The following is an 18,302-nucleotide window of genomic DNA, read 5'->3' on the forward strand; positions in this document are numbered from 1 at the left end:
AAATATGTCCTCTCCCTTGTGATGTTGCTATCAGTTAGCAGCAGTGCCTCTTTATTGATGCACTTGGCGCACGCTGCGACGCTGCAGAATGACAAATTGCCGTATCCACTCCTGGCTGCTTGAAATCACTGTTTACTGTTGCAAAAGCTGCAGCTGCACTTGTACAGATCTCAGATAATAGAGCCCAAACCAAAGGGGAGACAACCTCTGCTGCTCCTGCTCTCTTGTTTGCAGCTATTGTCCTGTTTGTAAGAAAATCAAGTTACACTCTCTCAGATACATCCATCATCTCAGCTCTCTGACTCGGGCTGGAAGCGTGAGGTGAGTCTGCGGGGATCGTGCAGGATTCTTTTGGTCTTCTGCTTACAGCGTCTTGAAGAGACATCAAGAGAGGCTCCATTGATTTTTTTTTTTTCTCTCTCTTTTGGCTTTCTCCTAAATGTCTGTACAGAGAGCTAGCAGGGGGTCCTCCCTGTACGTGCAGTTTCAGTAGTGCCACTCAAAACGGAGCGGGTCAAAAACAGATTGCTTCAGTGGAAGTGGGGGGAAGAGGAACAAGCCCAAAAAGTTTACAGCAACTTGGCTTCACTCTTCTCTGAGATGTTCAGAGCCGGACGAGTTTGCTGAGTTTGTCAGAGTTAGTTTTTTTTTTCCTACAAAGGCCGAGCCGGCGTCTTCCTGCTGACTCTGACTTAGAAGTGTAAATTAAAGGAAATTTCAGCGCTGTTAATCTGTGTGCTTCATTACAGGAGACTTTGCAATCTGTTGACAAGGCCCTCTGCGTACTTTATGACCACTTTATGACACTTTTTAAATATTTATTTAATGTAGATCATTTTCTTTATTAAACACCTTCTTTAAAAGGTTTTATTCACATTAATGGAGGGAGTAAGTTTCTACTGTGGCAGCAGTTTGGTGTTAGAGCGGATATGGAGGCTTTTAGAGCTGAAAAGGTTACGAGTAAGTTTTCTATAGACATGGACTCAGACTTGACAATTTATTAAAATATCTCTGATATACAGAAAAAAGTTATGAAAGCAGAATTATCAATGAAACGCTTCTGAAAACGTACTAATGTATGGTTTATGCTTTGGTCCTTCACTATCCCTCATCCCTGCTTTTATTCATTGATACGTAATGTGGACCTGAGTGCCTCAACTCAACTCAACTTTATATATAAAGCACTTTAAAACGACCACAGCTGGAACAGAGTACTGTTCATAAATAGACAAACAACGCAGGCATAAAAACAATTAAAACACAGGATAATAAAACAATGAAAACAATAAAACAATAGAAACATCCATCCATCCATCCATCCATTTTCTTCCGATTATCCGGGGTCGGGTCGCGGGGGTAGCAGTCCAAGCAAATTGACCCAGACATCCCTCTCCCCGGCGACACTTTCCAGCTCCTCCTGGGGAATCCCGAGGCGTTCCCAGACCAGGCGGGAGATATAATCCCTCCACCGCGTTCTGGGTCTACCCCGGGGCCTTCTCCCAGTTGGACGTGCCCGGAACACCTCTAAAGGGAGGCGTCCGGGAGGCATCCTTGTCAGATGCCCGAACCACCTCAGCTGACTCCTTTCGACGCGGAGGAGCAGCGGCTCTACTCCGAGCTCCCTCCGGATGTCCGAGCTCCTGACCCTATCTCTAAGGCCGAGCCCAGACACCCTTCGCAGGAAACTCATTTCAGCCGCTTGTATCCGCGATCTTATCCTTTCGGTCATGACCCACAGCTCATGACCATAGGTGACATAATAGAAACAAACAACAACAAAAAAAACATAAAACACTAAAACAGGAGTCTCATGCAGGGTTGAAAGCCAAGGAATAAAAATGTTTTTTAAGATGAGTTTTAAAAATGGACAGTGAGGAGGCTTGTCTAATGTGGAGGGGAAGCTCATTCCATAATTTAGGAGCAGCAACAGAGAAAGCCTCGAAGATACCTGATCAGTTTGTTATTGATGAGGCCTTTTGTTATCTTTATTCTGCTTTCTATTGAACTTTTTTTTAATTGTTAGAATCCTGCGAAGACCCTTTCACAGGAGAAGTTGCCAGCTTTTCTCATACCAAATAAAAACAGTTAAAGGTTAGATTAATTACATGTTAAATCAGGTCCTTATAAAAACACTGAACTGGTTTTCTCTGTTGAAATCCTTCCCCTCATTCATACCGGCCTCTAATAGGTCAGTTAAAAGCTGGATCTGCTGTGGTGGCAGAATGAGGTGATGTTTAGTGACCTTATAACTCATCAGATGCTTTTTTATTTATTCATATTTTTAAAGGAAAAAGAAAGTGACAGAAAGAGAACTTAAAGCATCACTGACCTTGTCTTTGTGAAGTTCCAGTGACACTCAGCTGCACTACAGACCTGATGTTGGAGGTGAACTTAGATGCTGATGTTACAAAAGCCCTTTTACTTCAGGTGTGGACTTGGCGTAATGGTTAAGTTGTGTGCCCATGTAGCGGGCGGCCCGGGTTTGAATCCAGCCTGTGGCCTCCTTCCCGCATGTCATTCCCCCCACTCTCTCCCAGTGTCCTACACTATCCACTGTCCTCTCCTCTATAAAATAAAGGAGTAAAAACACAAAAATATAACAAAAAAAAAGAAGCTTTTTGTATTACTATATCTACGCCCCAACCTCTCGCCTTCAATATGACTCATGTCTCAGTGGTGTCATGGACAGAGGGACCAAGTCGCCCCTCTGCTGTGCCGGGTTATGAGGTGGTAGGAGAGGCGTTACAGAGGCGAGATGGACCACTGTGAACTGGCGGTACAGAAGTGTGTGTGCGTGTGTGTGCATGTCTGTGTGTTCAAACGTCATCCCTCTCTGGCTTCTGAACGCCACAACCAGCGTGAAATCACACACTGGAAAACCAATACCCAATCAATACGACAGAGGTGTGATGACAGCGGGGCTTCGTTGTTGCCGACTTGAATTTTGGAAAGGGATGATGACTTTTAGAAATTTACCAAACAGTGCTAACGACGTTTGTCCTGTTCATAAAGTCAGACTTTGTTTTATTCAAACTGACTCAGACTTGTTTTCTTGACTGGAGTTTGACTTCTGGTTTCCTTTCTTTCACTTCTTGTTAAATAATGTTTGCAAACCATCAATCAGCAACACACAGTTCCCCTTATTATCAGGATAAAGCCACTTGTTAAGAGGTTTCACTGACAGTCACAGGTCTCTGAGTTCACTCTTTAGGCTTTGAATTACTCACTTTTTATTTCCCTCCTCCAGATGCCAACTTAATAAGAGGTATAAAGTTTGCTTTGTATATCACTTCAAAGGCATACTGAGTCTGTTAGCAGACAAAGTGTAAGTTTATGTTGATATCTTATTGTGTGAATTAACACTGAAACACTGAAACTCTAGATAACAGTCATACCAGGCAGAGGTGGTGTTGATACACTGGTGAGGCGTCACTGTCGGTCACACCATGAACATATGTTGCACAAACCGGTTAACGGTTAACTCCAACGAGGCTGCACTTGTTGCCTGAGGTCACAGAGAGAGGGGGAGGAAGGGGAGGGTGAGAGGGAGGTCGAGAGCGATGTATAAAGAAGGAGAAAGAGAGGGGAGAGGTGGAGGAAGGGGGAGGGGAAAACATCATGGTATGCCGGGGTGTTGCAGCTTCCTGTAGGTTAGCTGCGAGCTGTGATTACTCACAATGTGTGTTTAATTAATTAGCCGGTGTGGAGACGGCGTGCTGTTCATCAGGGCTTCTGTCAATACCTCTTCATCCCGGGATCAACCCCGCTGCCACCTCCTGCACGCTGCTGCTGCTGCTTTCACCTTATAGAAACATACTCAAGGGACATCAAGGTGTAACTGAGCTGTAAGAGAAGTCTGCAAAGTTGGCTAATGAGAGAGGGAGGCTGACGGGGATGTTTAAGATAATCCAGTCATTAGTTTTCATCAGGAGCTGTAAGGCAGTGGTGCCCTGTTCTACCTCTCCATCAGCTGAGGACGGAGGTCTTTATCCACTATTGGAAAAGTGGAGTGACCTCGATTGATGAACGGGGATGTGAGGTGATATATAGAAAGAGGTGGGTGGGTCCATTCCCAGTCTCAACCCTGAGGCCTGAGCACCTCACAGACTGAATCCCCTCTCACACATGAAGTCCTCATATCTCCTAGATCATCAATCAATCAGACTTTACTTATAAAGCGCTTTTCATACAATGACATTGTAACACAAAGTGCTCTACATAAAAACAACTTCAAATAGAATAAATTTTAAAAAAGAAGTTTCTGAACAAACTGAGGAAACACTCTCATGATATCTTAATGAGGAAACACTGGAGGAAACATAAGATGTTAAAACTCAACACAGGAAATTAAACCACCAAAATAAAATACATTTCTAAGAGAAGAGTATTAGGGCCACTGAAAAAAATTAAATAAAATTAAGGTCAATTTAATTTTATTATTATTATAATTCTGAGAAAAATGTCAGAATTCTAAGATTTAAGTCAGATTTCAGTGGCCCTAATCCTCTTTGGTATAAAACACTAAAATATTAAACCATTAAAAAAAAGTTAGATGCTTTACTTAAAATAAATGAATAAATAAAATAAAATATATAAAAAGTGACTAAAAATTGAACTAGATAAATAAATAAACATCTAAATAAATAAATACAGTAAGGTGAAATAAAACTGTTATAAGAATAAAACTCAGTTAAAAGCAAGACTAAATAATATCAGGACTCAGGCCATCCAGGCCCAGGAACCTGCCTTTCACACATGCAGCTCACAGCAGGAGATTGTCTGTTTCAGACGCATGCTGACGACGTAGAATACTCCATTTCATTTAGCTGACTGGAGGCTAACAGGCAGCACATGAAGAAGGAGAAGGAGTCTCAATGTAGTCCACTTTTTCAGAGTGAGTGCATGTGTGGAAGGAGCTGCAGCTGATGTCGCAGTGCATGGCTGAAGTATGTGAGCCTCTTTCGCATCCAAGTAGATCAGGTTAGTTCTGCTGCTTTGTACTCTTTACTGCTCGCCTCAGTTGTGTGTGTCATATTTCTGCTACCAGGTGGAAACGTCCTCATGCATGTTGTAGTTGCAATACATTAAAGAGGACTCCTCCCTTTCTTTCTTCTGCACTAGTCACCTAAATCAAACCAAGTATTTTCAGTTGTAACAGCAGGTTTAATTCTGAAACCAGCTGTTTGGTGCATGTGTGAAAGGCAAGTACCTGAAATTATCAGGGCCTGCATGTCCTGAAACTGTCTAGAAATGCAGGTACTCATGTGTAACAGGGGAGTTCAACTTGTTAAAAAAAAGAGAAACTATACCCGACATTGAAACGTCATGTTTCCTGAAATATTGCATCACCCTGCAGAAAATAAGAGAAGGCCATACCTCTCCTCAGTGTTTGCTAAAACCTATAAACTTTATAAAACCACAGATGCAAACTTCTCAAAGTCAGGAAATAATGTACTCTTAAAAATCAACTAAAGCTTTGATTCCTCTCTCAGGACGCCTCCATCGCACATCGTTTCCACGTCATGAGGGAGAAGCACCCGGAGAAGTTCAACAGCCGGTAAGTTTGTTTGCTTTCTGTGTCAGCAGGATCCATAAAACCATAAAGTACGGCCACAGAAGGAGCCATATGTTCAGGTTAACTCAGGCTATAGTGCTATACATAACAGCCGTGTTAAAGGACAGAGCAGTTCTACGGGTGAAGTGATAAAAGGGGGGAAAGTGAGGTTCTTCCAGAGCTGTTTCTCTTTCTTCCTCTTTGCTTGTAATGTTTGTTCATTTTAAGAAAAGTAAGTTTTGAATCCACTTGTATTCACAGCATTAACATACAGCAGGTTGGGCTTTCTTTGCTGCTCATTTCCATTTGAAGTCATGGCATATGTCAAAATGTAACACCCGTCACACACAAAAGAAAAATATGAAGGGGCGCTGTTGGCCTAGCGGTCCAAGCACACCCCGTATACAGAGGTTAAAAGTCCTTGTTGCAGCGGTCGCAGGTTCAACTCCCGACCTCTACCATTTACTGCATGTCTTCCCCCGCTCTCTACTCCCCACATTTCCTGTCTATCTCCAGCTTTCCTATCCATGAAGGCAAAAATGCCAAAAAAATATGAAGATGGTGAAAATTTAAAACTTCAACAGAACAAAATACACATCAGTGATCTACCTGCAGTGTCTCATGACCTGATCCGACACCTTTTGTCCTCTAACTGTGCAGGCTGATTGTAAAATGAGGACTTATTAACACAGAGCACGACACTGAAGGGCAGCATGATTCTTATTTCTCATGAATTTTCACCTTACGTCAGGGAGCATCATGATCCAGGGAGAATTTAAACACCACTTTATTGATAATAATCTTGAATAAAGTAAAGCTAGATTTTTTTCTATATATAGTTGCAAGAAAAAGTATGTGAACCCTTTGGAATTACCTGGATACCTGTATAAATTGGTCATAAAATGTTCTCTGATCTTCATCTAAAGGCTGATTTATACTTCTGCGTTGAATCGACGGCGTACCTTGCGCCGGGGGTCCGCGTAGCTCCCGTACTTACGCCGAGGCCTACGCACGTAGCTGACTTGCACCTCCTCCAAAATGTGACTCCCCATAGAGCCAACGCGGACCGCAAGCTCTGTGATTGGTCCGCTCGGCGGCTTTGTCTTTCCCGCATTCATATCACTTCCGGGATCCCGGACATCGGCTGCACATCGGCCGTGTACTTCATCTCCTCCTCTCTATTCTTCATGTAATCATGTCTGTATGATAAACAGCAACATGTATCAGCTGTAGATTAACATAACACGATCTGAAACTCTGTGGAAAAGTAAACAGAGATCGTAGCGGGACCGGAAGCAGGCGGCCGGCTATCAGAGAGACCGCACTGCCCTCAAGCGTTTCGGCGGAGAATTGCTGCGCAACACGGACACATCGACGCAGAAGTATGTGGGCTCATGTCCGCGTCAGCCCCTGCTGCGTAGGGGAGACGCAGAAGTATAAATCAGCATTAAGTCACAACAATCTGCTTAAACTAATACAACAACAAAAATATAGGTTTTCATGTTTTTATTTAAAGGTGACATATCATGCAAAATTGACTTTTTAATGGTTCTTTACCTGAAATATGTGTCCCTGTCTACAAACCCCCCGAGACTGAAAAGAATCCATTCTGCCCCTGTTCTGATTTCTCCACCTTTCTGTAAATGTGTGTGAAACCAGCCGTTTCAGACTTCAGTGTTTTTGTTACGTAACAACAATATCCGGTCTGTCACGGAGTCAGAGCTCGGAGCTTGTTCAGCCCATAGACTGTATAAAATAATACTGAATCCCCCCTCCGTTTTTCATTACCTGCACACATATGTGCTAACAAGGAGCTTAGGAGGGAGGCATGCTAGTTGTAGGCTGTCTTAATAAACACAAAGGTCGGTTTACTCCCCACGTCTGCAGATTTGAAGATCTAGTGGATGATTTTTATTTATCATGGATAAGTGCTAGCGCTAGTTAGCATAGCTACATAGCTACATGTCGTAGCTGTAGCTGTGTAGCAAGACACACATCTACATACTGACAAATAAAACAACAAGAAACACTAAATCTGTGACCGATCCTTCAGAAAAGGTCCCGCTGCCTTTCTGGCAGAAGTCGGTTTTATTCCCCACGTCTGCAGATTTGAAGATCTAGTGGATGATTTTTATTTATCATGGATAAGTGCTAGCGCTAGTTAGCATAGCCACATAGCTACATGTTCATAGCTGTAGCTGTAGCTGTAGCTGTGTACCAAGACACACGTCGACATACTGACAAATAAAACAACAAGAAACACTAAATCTGTGACCAATCCTTCAGAAAGGTCCTGCTGTCTTTCTGGCAGAGGTCGGTTTTACTCCCCACGTCTGCAGATTTGAAGATCTAGTGGATGATTTTTATTTATCATGGATAATTGCTAGTGCTAGTTAGCATAGCCACATAGCTACATGTTCGTAGCTGTGTACCAAGACACACGTCTACACACTGATAAATAAAACAACAAGAAACACTAAATCTGTGACCAATCCTTCAGAAAGGTCCTGCTGCAGGCGCCTCTCCGTCAGGATCAGATTCTGGATCAGATTCAGAGGGTTGAAGAAACGTGATCTCTGAGCAGCCGTGTATATTCAGCCAACATGTAAACATTAGATCAACGTGCTGGAGAGCCGAGGCACATCCACTTCCGGAGGGGGCGTGGTCAGAGGGACTGCTGAAGAAGAGGGATTTTCAGGCAGACCAAAATCTGATTTCAAAGTGTTTTTTTGAGCATAAACTTTAAAGACATGTTTTGGGGTCCTCTTAGACCAATATATATTGATGAAAAAAGCGTGATATGTCACCTTTAACACACCATGTAAACATTCACAGTGCAAATGGAAAAAGTATGTGAACCCTTGGGTTTAATAACTGGTCGACCCTCCTTTGGCAGCAAAAACCTCAACCAAATGTTTCTTGTAGCAGCAGATCAAACATGCACATCAGTCAGGAGGTATTTCGGACCATTACTCTTTACAAAACTGTTTCAGTTCAGGAATATTCTTCTATTCTTGGGTTGTCTGATGTGAATCACCAGATTGGACACCAGGTAGGCAGACTTCAGACTCAAATGAGCTATTAGAGAAGTCATTAGCTGAGGGTTACACATACTACCCTGCACTGTGAATGTTTACATGATGTGATCAATAAAAACATAAAAACATGTAATTTTTTTTTGTAGTATTAGTTAAAGCAGATTGTGTTTGTCTATTGTTGTGACTTAGATGAAGATCAGAACACATTTTATGACCAATTTATGCAGAGTTCCAGTTAATTCCAAAGGGTTCACATACTTTTTCTTGCAACTGTATTAATATAAGCCAAGGCAGAATTGCGTACATGCCCCTTCTGATCTCTAAACCAGTCTACCTGAAATAAGTCTCTATTAGAAACATGAAAGCATCTCTCCCTGTCTGAACAAACCTCCATCTGCAGAACCTCTGCGTGTCCCCTGCCTGACAGCAGGCCGACTATCTTCTCTGGAAATCTGCGTGATGAATGAACAAGCTTCATGTTTAGCGTTTGTGATGATGTGGAGGAGACGCGTTCACCTTTTGCAGATGAACAAACGTGGCATCTTTGTTTCCATCAATATTTAACGTCTCTAATACATCTCCACTAGCGCCAGGGAGTAATTGCGGGCCTAATTGAATTTTGCTTGCCTAGTTTGACATCATGGATCAGTCAGAGTGAAGACACACGGCCTCCTAATAATCCCATTTGTACTCATTATCATACTTTACCCCGGCCTTAGTACAACATTTAGCCAACCATCAGTCTGCTGGTTGTTGCTGGAACACGCAGATACAGTGGCGAGGAGGAGAAAGGCGTTTATATAAAGACAGGCTTAGTTATTGTTAGTTGTTACAAAGGATGTGAATCTTATTAGAGAAATAACAACGTGAAGGAAGGACTGTAAAGTTAGAAAACCCTGAGTTTTATGATTTAACACAAGCAGGTTGAGAGGTCGTCGCCTTGTAATCACTCCAACGTGTCTTAATGTCTTAAACAGTTTCTGTTTTCGCCTCACAGGCTGCATCTCTGTTGTTTTACCCCGCTATAAGCCTTTTATGAAAAATGATTGAGATATTTTAAGAAAATTATTCTGTCTGTTATTTGAATCCATTAAAAATTCAGGAGGGGGAATGGGTTTAGGATCTCTCTATTACACACTATCCTTGCCGGTTCAATAATGCATGATTATAGTTTTTCAAGGTAGCAGAGATTTTGTTGGATTTGTCCAAAGGGCTCGTGTCCATTGGAAGTATATTGCGACTTATCACAGAGTCATTTTCCCGCAGCTCCGGGCTCTTTCTCGGGAACTTCAGTGACAGTGAAGGCAAAGTGCAGCGTGTCTGGAGGGGCCAGGGATTTATTTCACTCGTATCAAGTCTGCAATAAGTATGATTTTGTCTAGAATGAGTGAAATTATTAATGAACGACTGGAGTGTTTTTGATGAGTTTTTAACAAGCTTTAATCAGCCTGAGACCCGCTGAACACATGAACTCTGGGAATTTGAGTTAAGTAAAAAGTATTTATCAAACTTTTACATATTGGTGGGAAAGGCCTTTGAATGCAGAAGCTTAAAAAATAAGATTTAGAGCAGAACTACAGGAGCATGTCTCCAGCTCAGTCACTGGTATATCTTTATCTGGACTACCTTTCCTCCTTTTAACCTTTAACCCTCAAAGACCTCGACAGCTGGCGGTGGCTACTTGTTCTTAAATGGTTGATAACTTTTAGACTGCCAATCCTATCAACAAGCTTTTAAAAAATGGTTACAGCAGACATTCTCAGCTTTCCATTGATACCACATTTGTCTCATTCCACATATTCAAAATTAATTCAGGAGAGTCTGGCACCCCCAGAAATAGTCTAGGTCAGGCATGTCCAAAGTACGGCCCGGGGGCCAATCGCGGCCCAAGGTCCATTTATTTATGGCCCCAAGCTTCCATTATATTATAGCAAAGAAATTAATCACATTCTGAATCATAAGCACAGGGAATTCTGCAAGATGGCAATAAAAAAGTAACACAAGAACTCTTAAAGTTGACAGGTTTTCAAATTAATGTTTTTATCATGATGTGAAAATGTTTTTGATGAACACAAAGTTCAGAAGACACAAAAGAGGACACAAGACAAGATCAAAATTATGAAATTTTGCAGAAAGGCAAAATTTGGTGCATTAAATTTTTTTAAAATAGCGTCTCAGAGCGTCTGCAGATCCCTGACTCCATCCTCAGGTTTGATCAGAGTTTGAGAAGATGATGATCACTGACTCCCAGAGATCTACGGACTGTTTGGATCCTGAAGGTCAAAGGTCGTCTGGAGCTCTAAGAGCCTCTCGGGTTGATGACCTTTGACCTTTGTTTGTACAAAAGACTTTATTTATACTGTCAGTCTTTAAATTAAGTAAAGGGGGGGGTAAGTTAAGCGTCTGGTACTCCTGCAGCTTCAGACTCACCTGGATCCAAACACACTGAGTGTTAGCTTGACCCTGATGGTTGTGGATCTGTTTGGATCTGGTTCTATGTGGACTCTTGTTCTCTGTAGACCCCAAACTGAACCTGACGCTCAGTGTGATATTTCTTTTCTGTCACCTTCATTAGAATGTTTTTGACATGTGGATCTAAAAATAATCGACTTGACTCCTCCCCCTCACAGGTGAGTCACCTGTGAGGTCTGATGATGTCATGCTGTGTTTTATAGAACATGTTTAATTAACGTCAACAAGCAGAGAACCAACAGAACAACGTGTGCTCAGAATGATTCATGTAAATACTGTTTATTAAAGGAGTCTGGGTTTGTGTTAAAAAAAAAATATATATAAAAAATTTAAAAATAATTATTTTGTTCTATAAATGTTGTCTGCTGGTCAGAAAAGTCTAAAAAAACAACATGAAAAAGAAGTGTGATGAAATCCAGCCATAAAAAAATAATGAGAATATTTTCCCACATTGCCCGACCCTAATGAAAAACATTTTCCTCCAGAAGAAGATAAAGTCTGCCAATGTTTATGTAGCTTGTGGAGAACCGAGGAATACCTAGTTACTGATTTATTAAGGGAAAAAAATGTTATTAAATAGAGTTCATATATAGCTTTTATGATAACTAAGTCTCAGTAGGAGCCACTGGCCCTGAGGAATTCTGACAGCATCAAATGTGGCCCTCTTTGAAAAAAGTTTGGACACCCCTGCTCTAGGTCTTTAAGGCTTGAGGATGGAATTCACAACCTTCATTTGTTGGACAGTGTGTGATTTGTTGTTTCTAAAGCCTGAGCTGAGTTTGGAAAGAAAGCTTTAAATTAATCTTCCCCTTTTGCCCCCAACGATCTACAGTCTGATTGTAAAATGCAAAACTTATTAACCTGGGTGTTTTTGATATCCTGAGTGATAAATGGGGAATCCAGACTTCTGTCATGGTTTTTTAGTTCTACTGTACAAGTCTTGATTGTTTTGTTGTTGAGTCTTTTTATTGCTGTTGTACTTGCGAGGGCCCCAACCCTAACTTTAAGAGTCATCTGGCAACAAAGAAAGGCAGAAAACTAATGAAATGTCCTTATTTGCAGGGTTTTATTCCAAATGCAACTATTGTTTTTGTCTATATTTCTTACAATAATGGGTAAAATAAGCAAGTTTAGATTACTTGAAAAAATCAAATCAAATCTGGAAGACATCTCAAGACCCCCCATTGGTGTCTCGCAACCCCCCAGGGGGTCCCGACCCACACTTTGGGAACCCCTGCCCTACACTACTAACTCTCCTAATTCACACTTGTTTCATTTAGTCTTGTGTCTAAGGCTGGCAACACACTAGACCAGGCATGTCCAAAGTACGGCCCGGGGGCCAATCGCCGCCCAAGGTCCATTTAATTATGGCCCCAAGCTTCCATCTTAAAGTGTGTTATTTATAGCACAGATATTAATCACATTCTGAATCATCTGTACATTTGCAGTTTTTTTTAAGCGCACAAACAAAACTAAAGTCAATCCAGAAATGCATCAAAAAGCTTCATATGGAATACTTCATAAAACCAAAGCTCTGGATATTCTGCCAGAATATAATTAGGAGGAAACACAAGAACTCTTAAAGTTGACAGGTTTTTAAAATTAATGTTTTATCATGATGTGAAAATGTTCTTGATGAACACTAAAAGTTCAGAAGACACAAAAGAAGACACAAGACAAGATCAAAATTATGAAATTGTGCAGAAAAGCATGAAAATAGTTCAGAATGCAGGACAGTAATTATTTAGTTCTTAATTTTTTGGTCATAAAAGTCTTAAAAACAACATGAAATAGAAGTGTGATGAAATCCAGATCGTGATCCTGCCATAGGAAAATAATGGGACAATATTTTTCCTACATTGCCCGACCCGAATGAAAAACATTTTCCTCCAGAAGATAAAGTTTGCTTATGTTTATGTGTCTTGTGGAGAACTGAGGACTACTGATTTATTGAGAAAAAATGTAAAATAATTGTTATTAAATATTTCATATATAACTTTTATGATTCCTAAGTCTCAGTATGAGCCACTGGCCCTGAGGTATTCTGACAACATCAAATGTGGCCCTCCTTGAAAAAAGTTTGGACACCACTGCACTAGACAATATCAGCCCTGGATTTTGTTTGTTCATGTGCTTCTTTTCGCCTGCTGTGTGCCTCTGCTCTGCTCTCTGTCACAGACACACACACAAGACAAAGATCACATGTAACCAATACAGAATATAAAACAGGGAGGAAGCACAATTACAATCTACAATGTAATTTTGTTACAATGTTACAATGTCATTTAGCAGACGCTTTTATCCAAAGCGACGTACATATGAGAACAAGAACAACACAAGCAAAGATCTAGACAAGAGGAAACAAGATCAGTAAGAGTAACAAAGTGCTTCAAGTCAATTTGGGTGCAGGTACTGCCAAGCAGTGTAAAGGCAATGCACAAAAATAAGTAAGGAATTTTATTTTTTATTTTTTTTTCGAAATAAGGAACATCTACAATGAAGCAACCAACCAATTTAAGACCTTCCATTAACAATTTCAACAATTAACATCACCACAATAATGACCAAAGTACCAAGTGCTGGGTCCCTCAAGAGCTGAACACAGATTCCCAGAGTAGAGCAGGACAGTGACAGTCAACTGTAGCTGGAAGACATGATCTGCCACCGGGGACAACAGTGGAGAACAGTCTAGCTAAGTGCATAGTGCTTCCTAAAGAGCTGGGTCTTTAGCTGTCCTCTGAAAGTAGTAGAATGGAGTTGGCCAATTCATTCCACCATTTAGGGACAACAGAAGAGAAGAGTCCAGCTAGTGATTTTGAGGCCTTGTGTGCTGGAAGCACTAGGCGCTTTTCAGAGGCTGAGCGTAGCGGGCGAGAAGGGCAGTAGACCTGGATGAGGGGTTCCAGGTAAACTGGAGCAGTTTTGGTTACTGCTTTGTAAGTCATGATTAGAGTTTTGTATCTGATGCGAGCTGCAACTGGAAGCCAGTGTAGTGAGATGAGCAGGGGAGTGACATGAGCTGTCTTAGGCTGGTTGAAGACCAGACGTGCTGCTGCGTTCTGGATCATTTGCAGAGGTTTAACTGTGAATGCAGGGAGGCCTGCCAGTAGAGAGTTGCAGTAGTCAATGCGTGACATTACAAGAGCTTGAACCAGGAGCTGTGTTGCGTGTTCTGTCAGGTAGGGTCTAATCCTCTTGATGTTATAGAGGGAAAAACGGCAGGACCGAGCAATCAAGGCAACATGAACCTTGAAGGTTAGCTGTTTTAATCTATAGAATAAAACCTGAAATCGGAAAGAATACAACAAAGAAAATACAAAACAAAAGCAACTCATGACACTCAGTAGGTACTCAGTATCTCAGTATTTGTCGAATTGTCTTTTAAGTCAACATTAGTTTGAATGCATTTCAGATGCATCGTCTTATATCCATGAAGTATGTCATATCGGCTCAGCTGACCCTGGAGAAACAGAAACATTCAGTAGATCAGAGCAGGCTGAGTCTGACTGTGCCTGCACAACATTTACAGATATAATACCAAACATTAAAAAATACCATGCTTCCTAATAACATAAGTGTCTCCCAGTGTCTCAAACCAAAGCCAAAATAGTACTAAAAATAAAACTAAATAATAGATAATCAGATCAAATAAGCTGGGTATGTTTCAGGGTCATACATAAGAGCTTTCATTGAGATTTTGAAGTACCAGTATCTGATTTATTCAGGAAATAAAGCAGATTTTGTTTCACATTTAATTTTCTCAAATTAATGTAATATCCTTTTGTCCAAACCTTTTTAAAGCCAACAAAATATAAAAATGAAATTAAGTGAAAACTTGAGATAAATGAGTCACATCGTGTGCAACTAACTGGACAAAATATGAGTAATATATTATTATTTCATTTTCTATAAAAAGTCTCCTCTTTATGCATTTACCTTTTTTTTACATCCCCCTATTTGTGTGCATTTGAAACCCTGTCTTTGCTCTTTTGCAGTTTTCAAAGTCAAAATGAAGATGAATCAAGATGTAAATTTCCAGATTAGCTTGGATGCAGAAAAATGTCAAATGTTGAATCATTAGATTTTAATGTGACAGCTGTAATGATCCCTCACTTCCTATATGAACTAAATCTTTACATTTAGTCACCGCTCTGACCTTAAAGAAGGTGAATATTTAATCAGCTTTAATTACAATCTAAATAGCATCATGTAGCTTTTCTTCATCCTGTAACCAGGATGTTGTTGATGAAACGCAGGGTCATACACTTTCTCTCCCTCCCCTCGGTTCTCTCGTTCTATCCATCTTCTGTATTTGCACCTTGGGGTGATTACCCGGGTGAAGGTGTGAAGATTTGACACTCGGCAGATAGATTCATTTACTGCCACTGCCGGACCTGGAGGTGATAATGAGGTTGAGGATTAAAAGCAGACAATCAGTCGGCCCGTGACGAGGTCTACGCCGCCTCCTCCCCCATCGCCACTCCCCCTCGCCCGCCTTGTTGAAATATACTACTCCCCTTTTTTTGTCCTGGTTTTTAGCTGAGCTCCCATGTAATTACAGACTAATCTCTGACTCTGAGGGGAAGGGACTAGAGAGAGAGAGAGAGAGATGAAGGAAGAGAAAGAGGGAGAGGTTAGAGAGAGAAGAACTTTGTGCTTTGTGTATTTATACACCCACATACTGTTCTTGTTTAGATGCTTTCTTTAGAAGTGTAGATTGTGAGTCCTTCAGCAGACTTTCCAAATTCCTGCTCATGCCACTTTTTGGAACAGGTTAAATTTTTTGTACAGTGTTGTAGCGACACAAATTTAATGCAAAGAAACTAACAAAACACATCATTTCTCTTCTTGTAGTTTTGATTTCTTAGATTATTTTGGTCCATATTAACAATGTAAAGCAATCCTTACCAGTGTCTTGATTCAGGAATCAAATGAATGCAGTGAAATGCACTTTTTGGATTATACATCTAAATGTTAGGATCATATTTATGCTGCACTGCTACACCTGTGTGGTCTGAAACCATGACTTAGAGGTAGATGACTGCTTCAAAGTATTTTTATGGATTTTTTTAAAAGGATAACACTTTTGCAAATTATGAAATGCACCACCAGTCAAAAGTTTGGAAACACCTTTTCATTCAAGGGTTTGTATTTATTTTAATGATTTGAAACACTGTAGATTAATACCAAAGACATCAAAACTATGAAGTAACATATATGGAATTATTTAATGAACAAAAAAGTGTTAAACAAAGCAGAATATGTTTTATATTTTAGTTTCTGTAAAGTAGCCCCCTTTTTCCTTCATGACAGCTTTGCACACTCTTGGTATTCTCTCAGTCTGCTTCATGAAGTGGTCTCCTGGAATGGTTTCTAATGAACATGAGCCTTTTCAAGAGTTCATTTGTAGAATGACTTGCCTTCTTAATGTGTTTGAGACCATCAGTTGTGTTGTTCAGAGGTAGGGTTAGTACACATTTGACTACTGTTGTAATCCAGATTATGGCAAAACCAGATTATTTCATAGTTTTGATGTCTTCAGTATTAATCTACAATGTTGGAAATAATTAAAATAAATAAAAACCATTGAATGAGAAGGTGTGTCCAAACTTTTGACTGGTAGTGTATGCACAATACGGTCATTTTGATTACTCACTGACGTCCAGTGATCCCAAGTTAATGTAACAGCATTTGCACTTCTCAGGAGTTCCAGTTTGGTTCTCTTTCTCTGTTTCATACATGTCCTGTATGAGTGACACTGTTGTTCCCTGTGAAAATAAAGCTAACCATAACTAGCTAACCTGAGGATGTTAATATTGGACTTTAATTGCAATGCAATGTACGAGTTACTGCTGACAGCCTTGCCCTCTGCAGCTGTTCAGGCAAACCTAACACTGAAAAGCATGATATTTAAGGAGGTTGAAGATACTACTTTATGCAAAATCACTATTAGAATACTTTCAATGAGAAACATTGGTAAAACATATACAGTCATTGCTCAAAATGATTTTCCAAATAGAATTTGAGATAATTATTTTCAAGTCTTAACTTTAAGCAGAACTTAAAGTAGCCTCCCTGCAGCTCTTTGCTCTCCACACTAACACAGAACATCGTATCTATAACGGAGAGCTTCTGATTTTGGACCTCTCAGCTGCCAGGTTTACGCTGCCCTCCGCTCTCCCTGCGATGTTTGTTTATTCTGTGGCATCAGTCATGGCGCCTTGATGTTCCCATGATATTTACTCTGCATACACAGATCTATTTTTGGTCCTGAGACATCTAACACCATCACGGCGCTCCTCCCGAGCCGCTGTGCCCCCGCGCGCCCACAGGCTCTCGCTGTGCTGTGTAACCATCCCGAGTTAACCTTTCCTGAAGGCACAGGGAAGCCCAGGCATGGAGCTCTCTTTAGCATAATGAGTGTGTTCATCAAAGCGCTGCCGTGTGCTGGATGGAGCCGCCGGATTCACCAACACATACACACACACACACACACACACACATCAACACACGCATGCTAATGTAGGTGTGTGTGAGTTTCCTGCTGAGCTGGGAACAGGGCAGCAGGTGACGGCACTCTAAATTACACATGCACACACTCATTTGCACACACACACACACACACATGGTGGACCTCTGTAGCGGCCGCCCTCGGACCTCATTTGAGGATGAAATCGTTTCTGTGACCAAAGTGTCATCTATAATTAATGACCACTTGTGTGTAATTTAGAGAGATCTCACCTGTGGCCCTGTCCCCAGCTCAGTGGGGAAACACACACACATGCACACACATGTACACACATACACGACACAAGCAGTTTAACTCAAGTGAACTCAAGCACACATGACTCTGCTCATAAATAGAGCTGAGCAATATGAAAGAAATCAGGATCGACTCTCAACGTTACACCTGATATTCACAAACTACAGATCATTATTAAGCGGCATGTTCAGACTCATTCAGTGGTCTTTAAGTCGTGAGTTTTACCCCAGATGACTGAGAAATATGTCTTTATAAAGGTAAATTAACTGTACCTTATAAAATCAGTCCATGCAGCAAAATGAAAGCACCTCAGGGATGTCAACTGAACGCTAACTGACGTGGAATCACTGCGACTACTTTTAAAAACAGTGTACATAAATCCCTTTAAAGGTGACATATTATGCTCTTTTTCATCAAAATATATTGGTCTAACACTTTAAAATCAGATTTTGGTCTGCCTGTAAACCCCTCTTTT

The 18,302-nt window shown here is 40.9% G+C and overlaps 1 protein-coding gene across 4 annotated transcripts in view; it reads left to right on the top strand.

Annotated features, from left to right (window-relative positions):
• The window catches only part of dgkb (diacylglycerol kinase, beta), a 103,133-nt gene that overhangs the window by 54,758 nt on the left and 30,073 nt on the right, over positions 1-18,302 (top strand). For all 4 annotated transcript variants that reach the window (XM_034698136.1, XM_034698138.1, XM_034698137.1 and 1 more), the window contains one exon: positions 5,493-5,557. In XM_034698136.1, coding sequence (XP_034554027.1) covers positions 5,493-5,557 — 65 coding nt within the window. The remainder of the gene's footprint in view (positions 1-5,492; positions 5,558-18,302) is intronic.

Source organism: Notolabrus celidotus, chromosome 12 (assembly GCF_009762535.1).
Source record: "Notolabrus celidotus isolate fNotCel1 chromosome 12, fNotCel1.pri, whole genome shotgun sequence".
Lineage (NCBI taxonomy): Eukaryota > Metazoa > Chordata > Actinopteri > Labriformes > Labridae > Notolabrus > Notolabrus celidotus.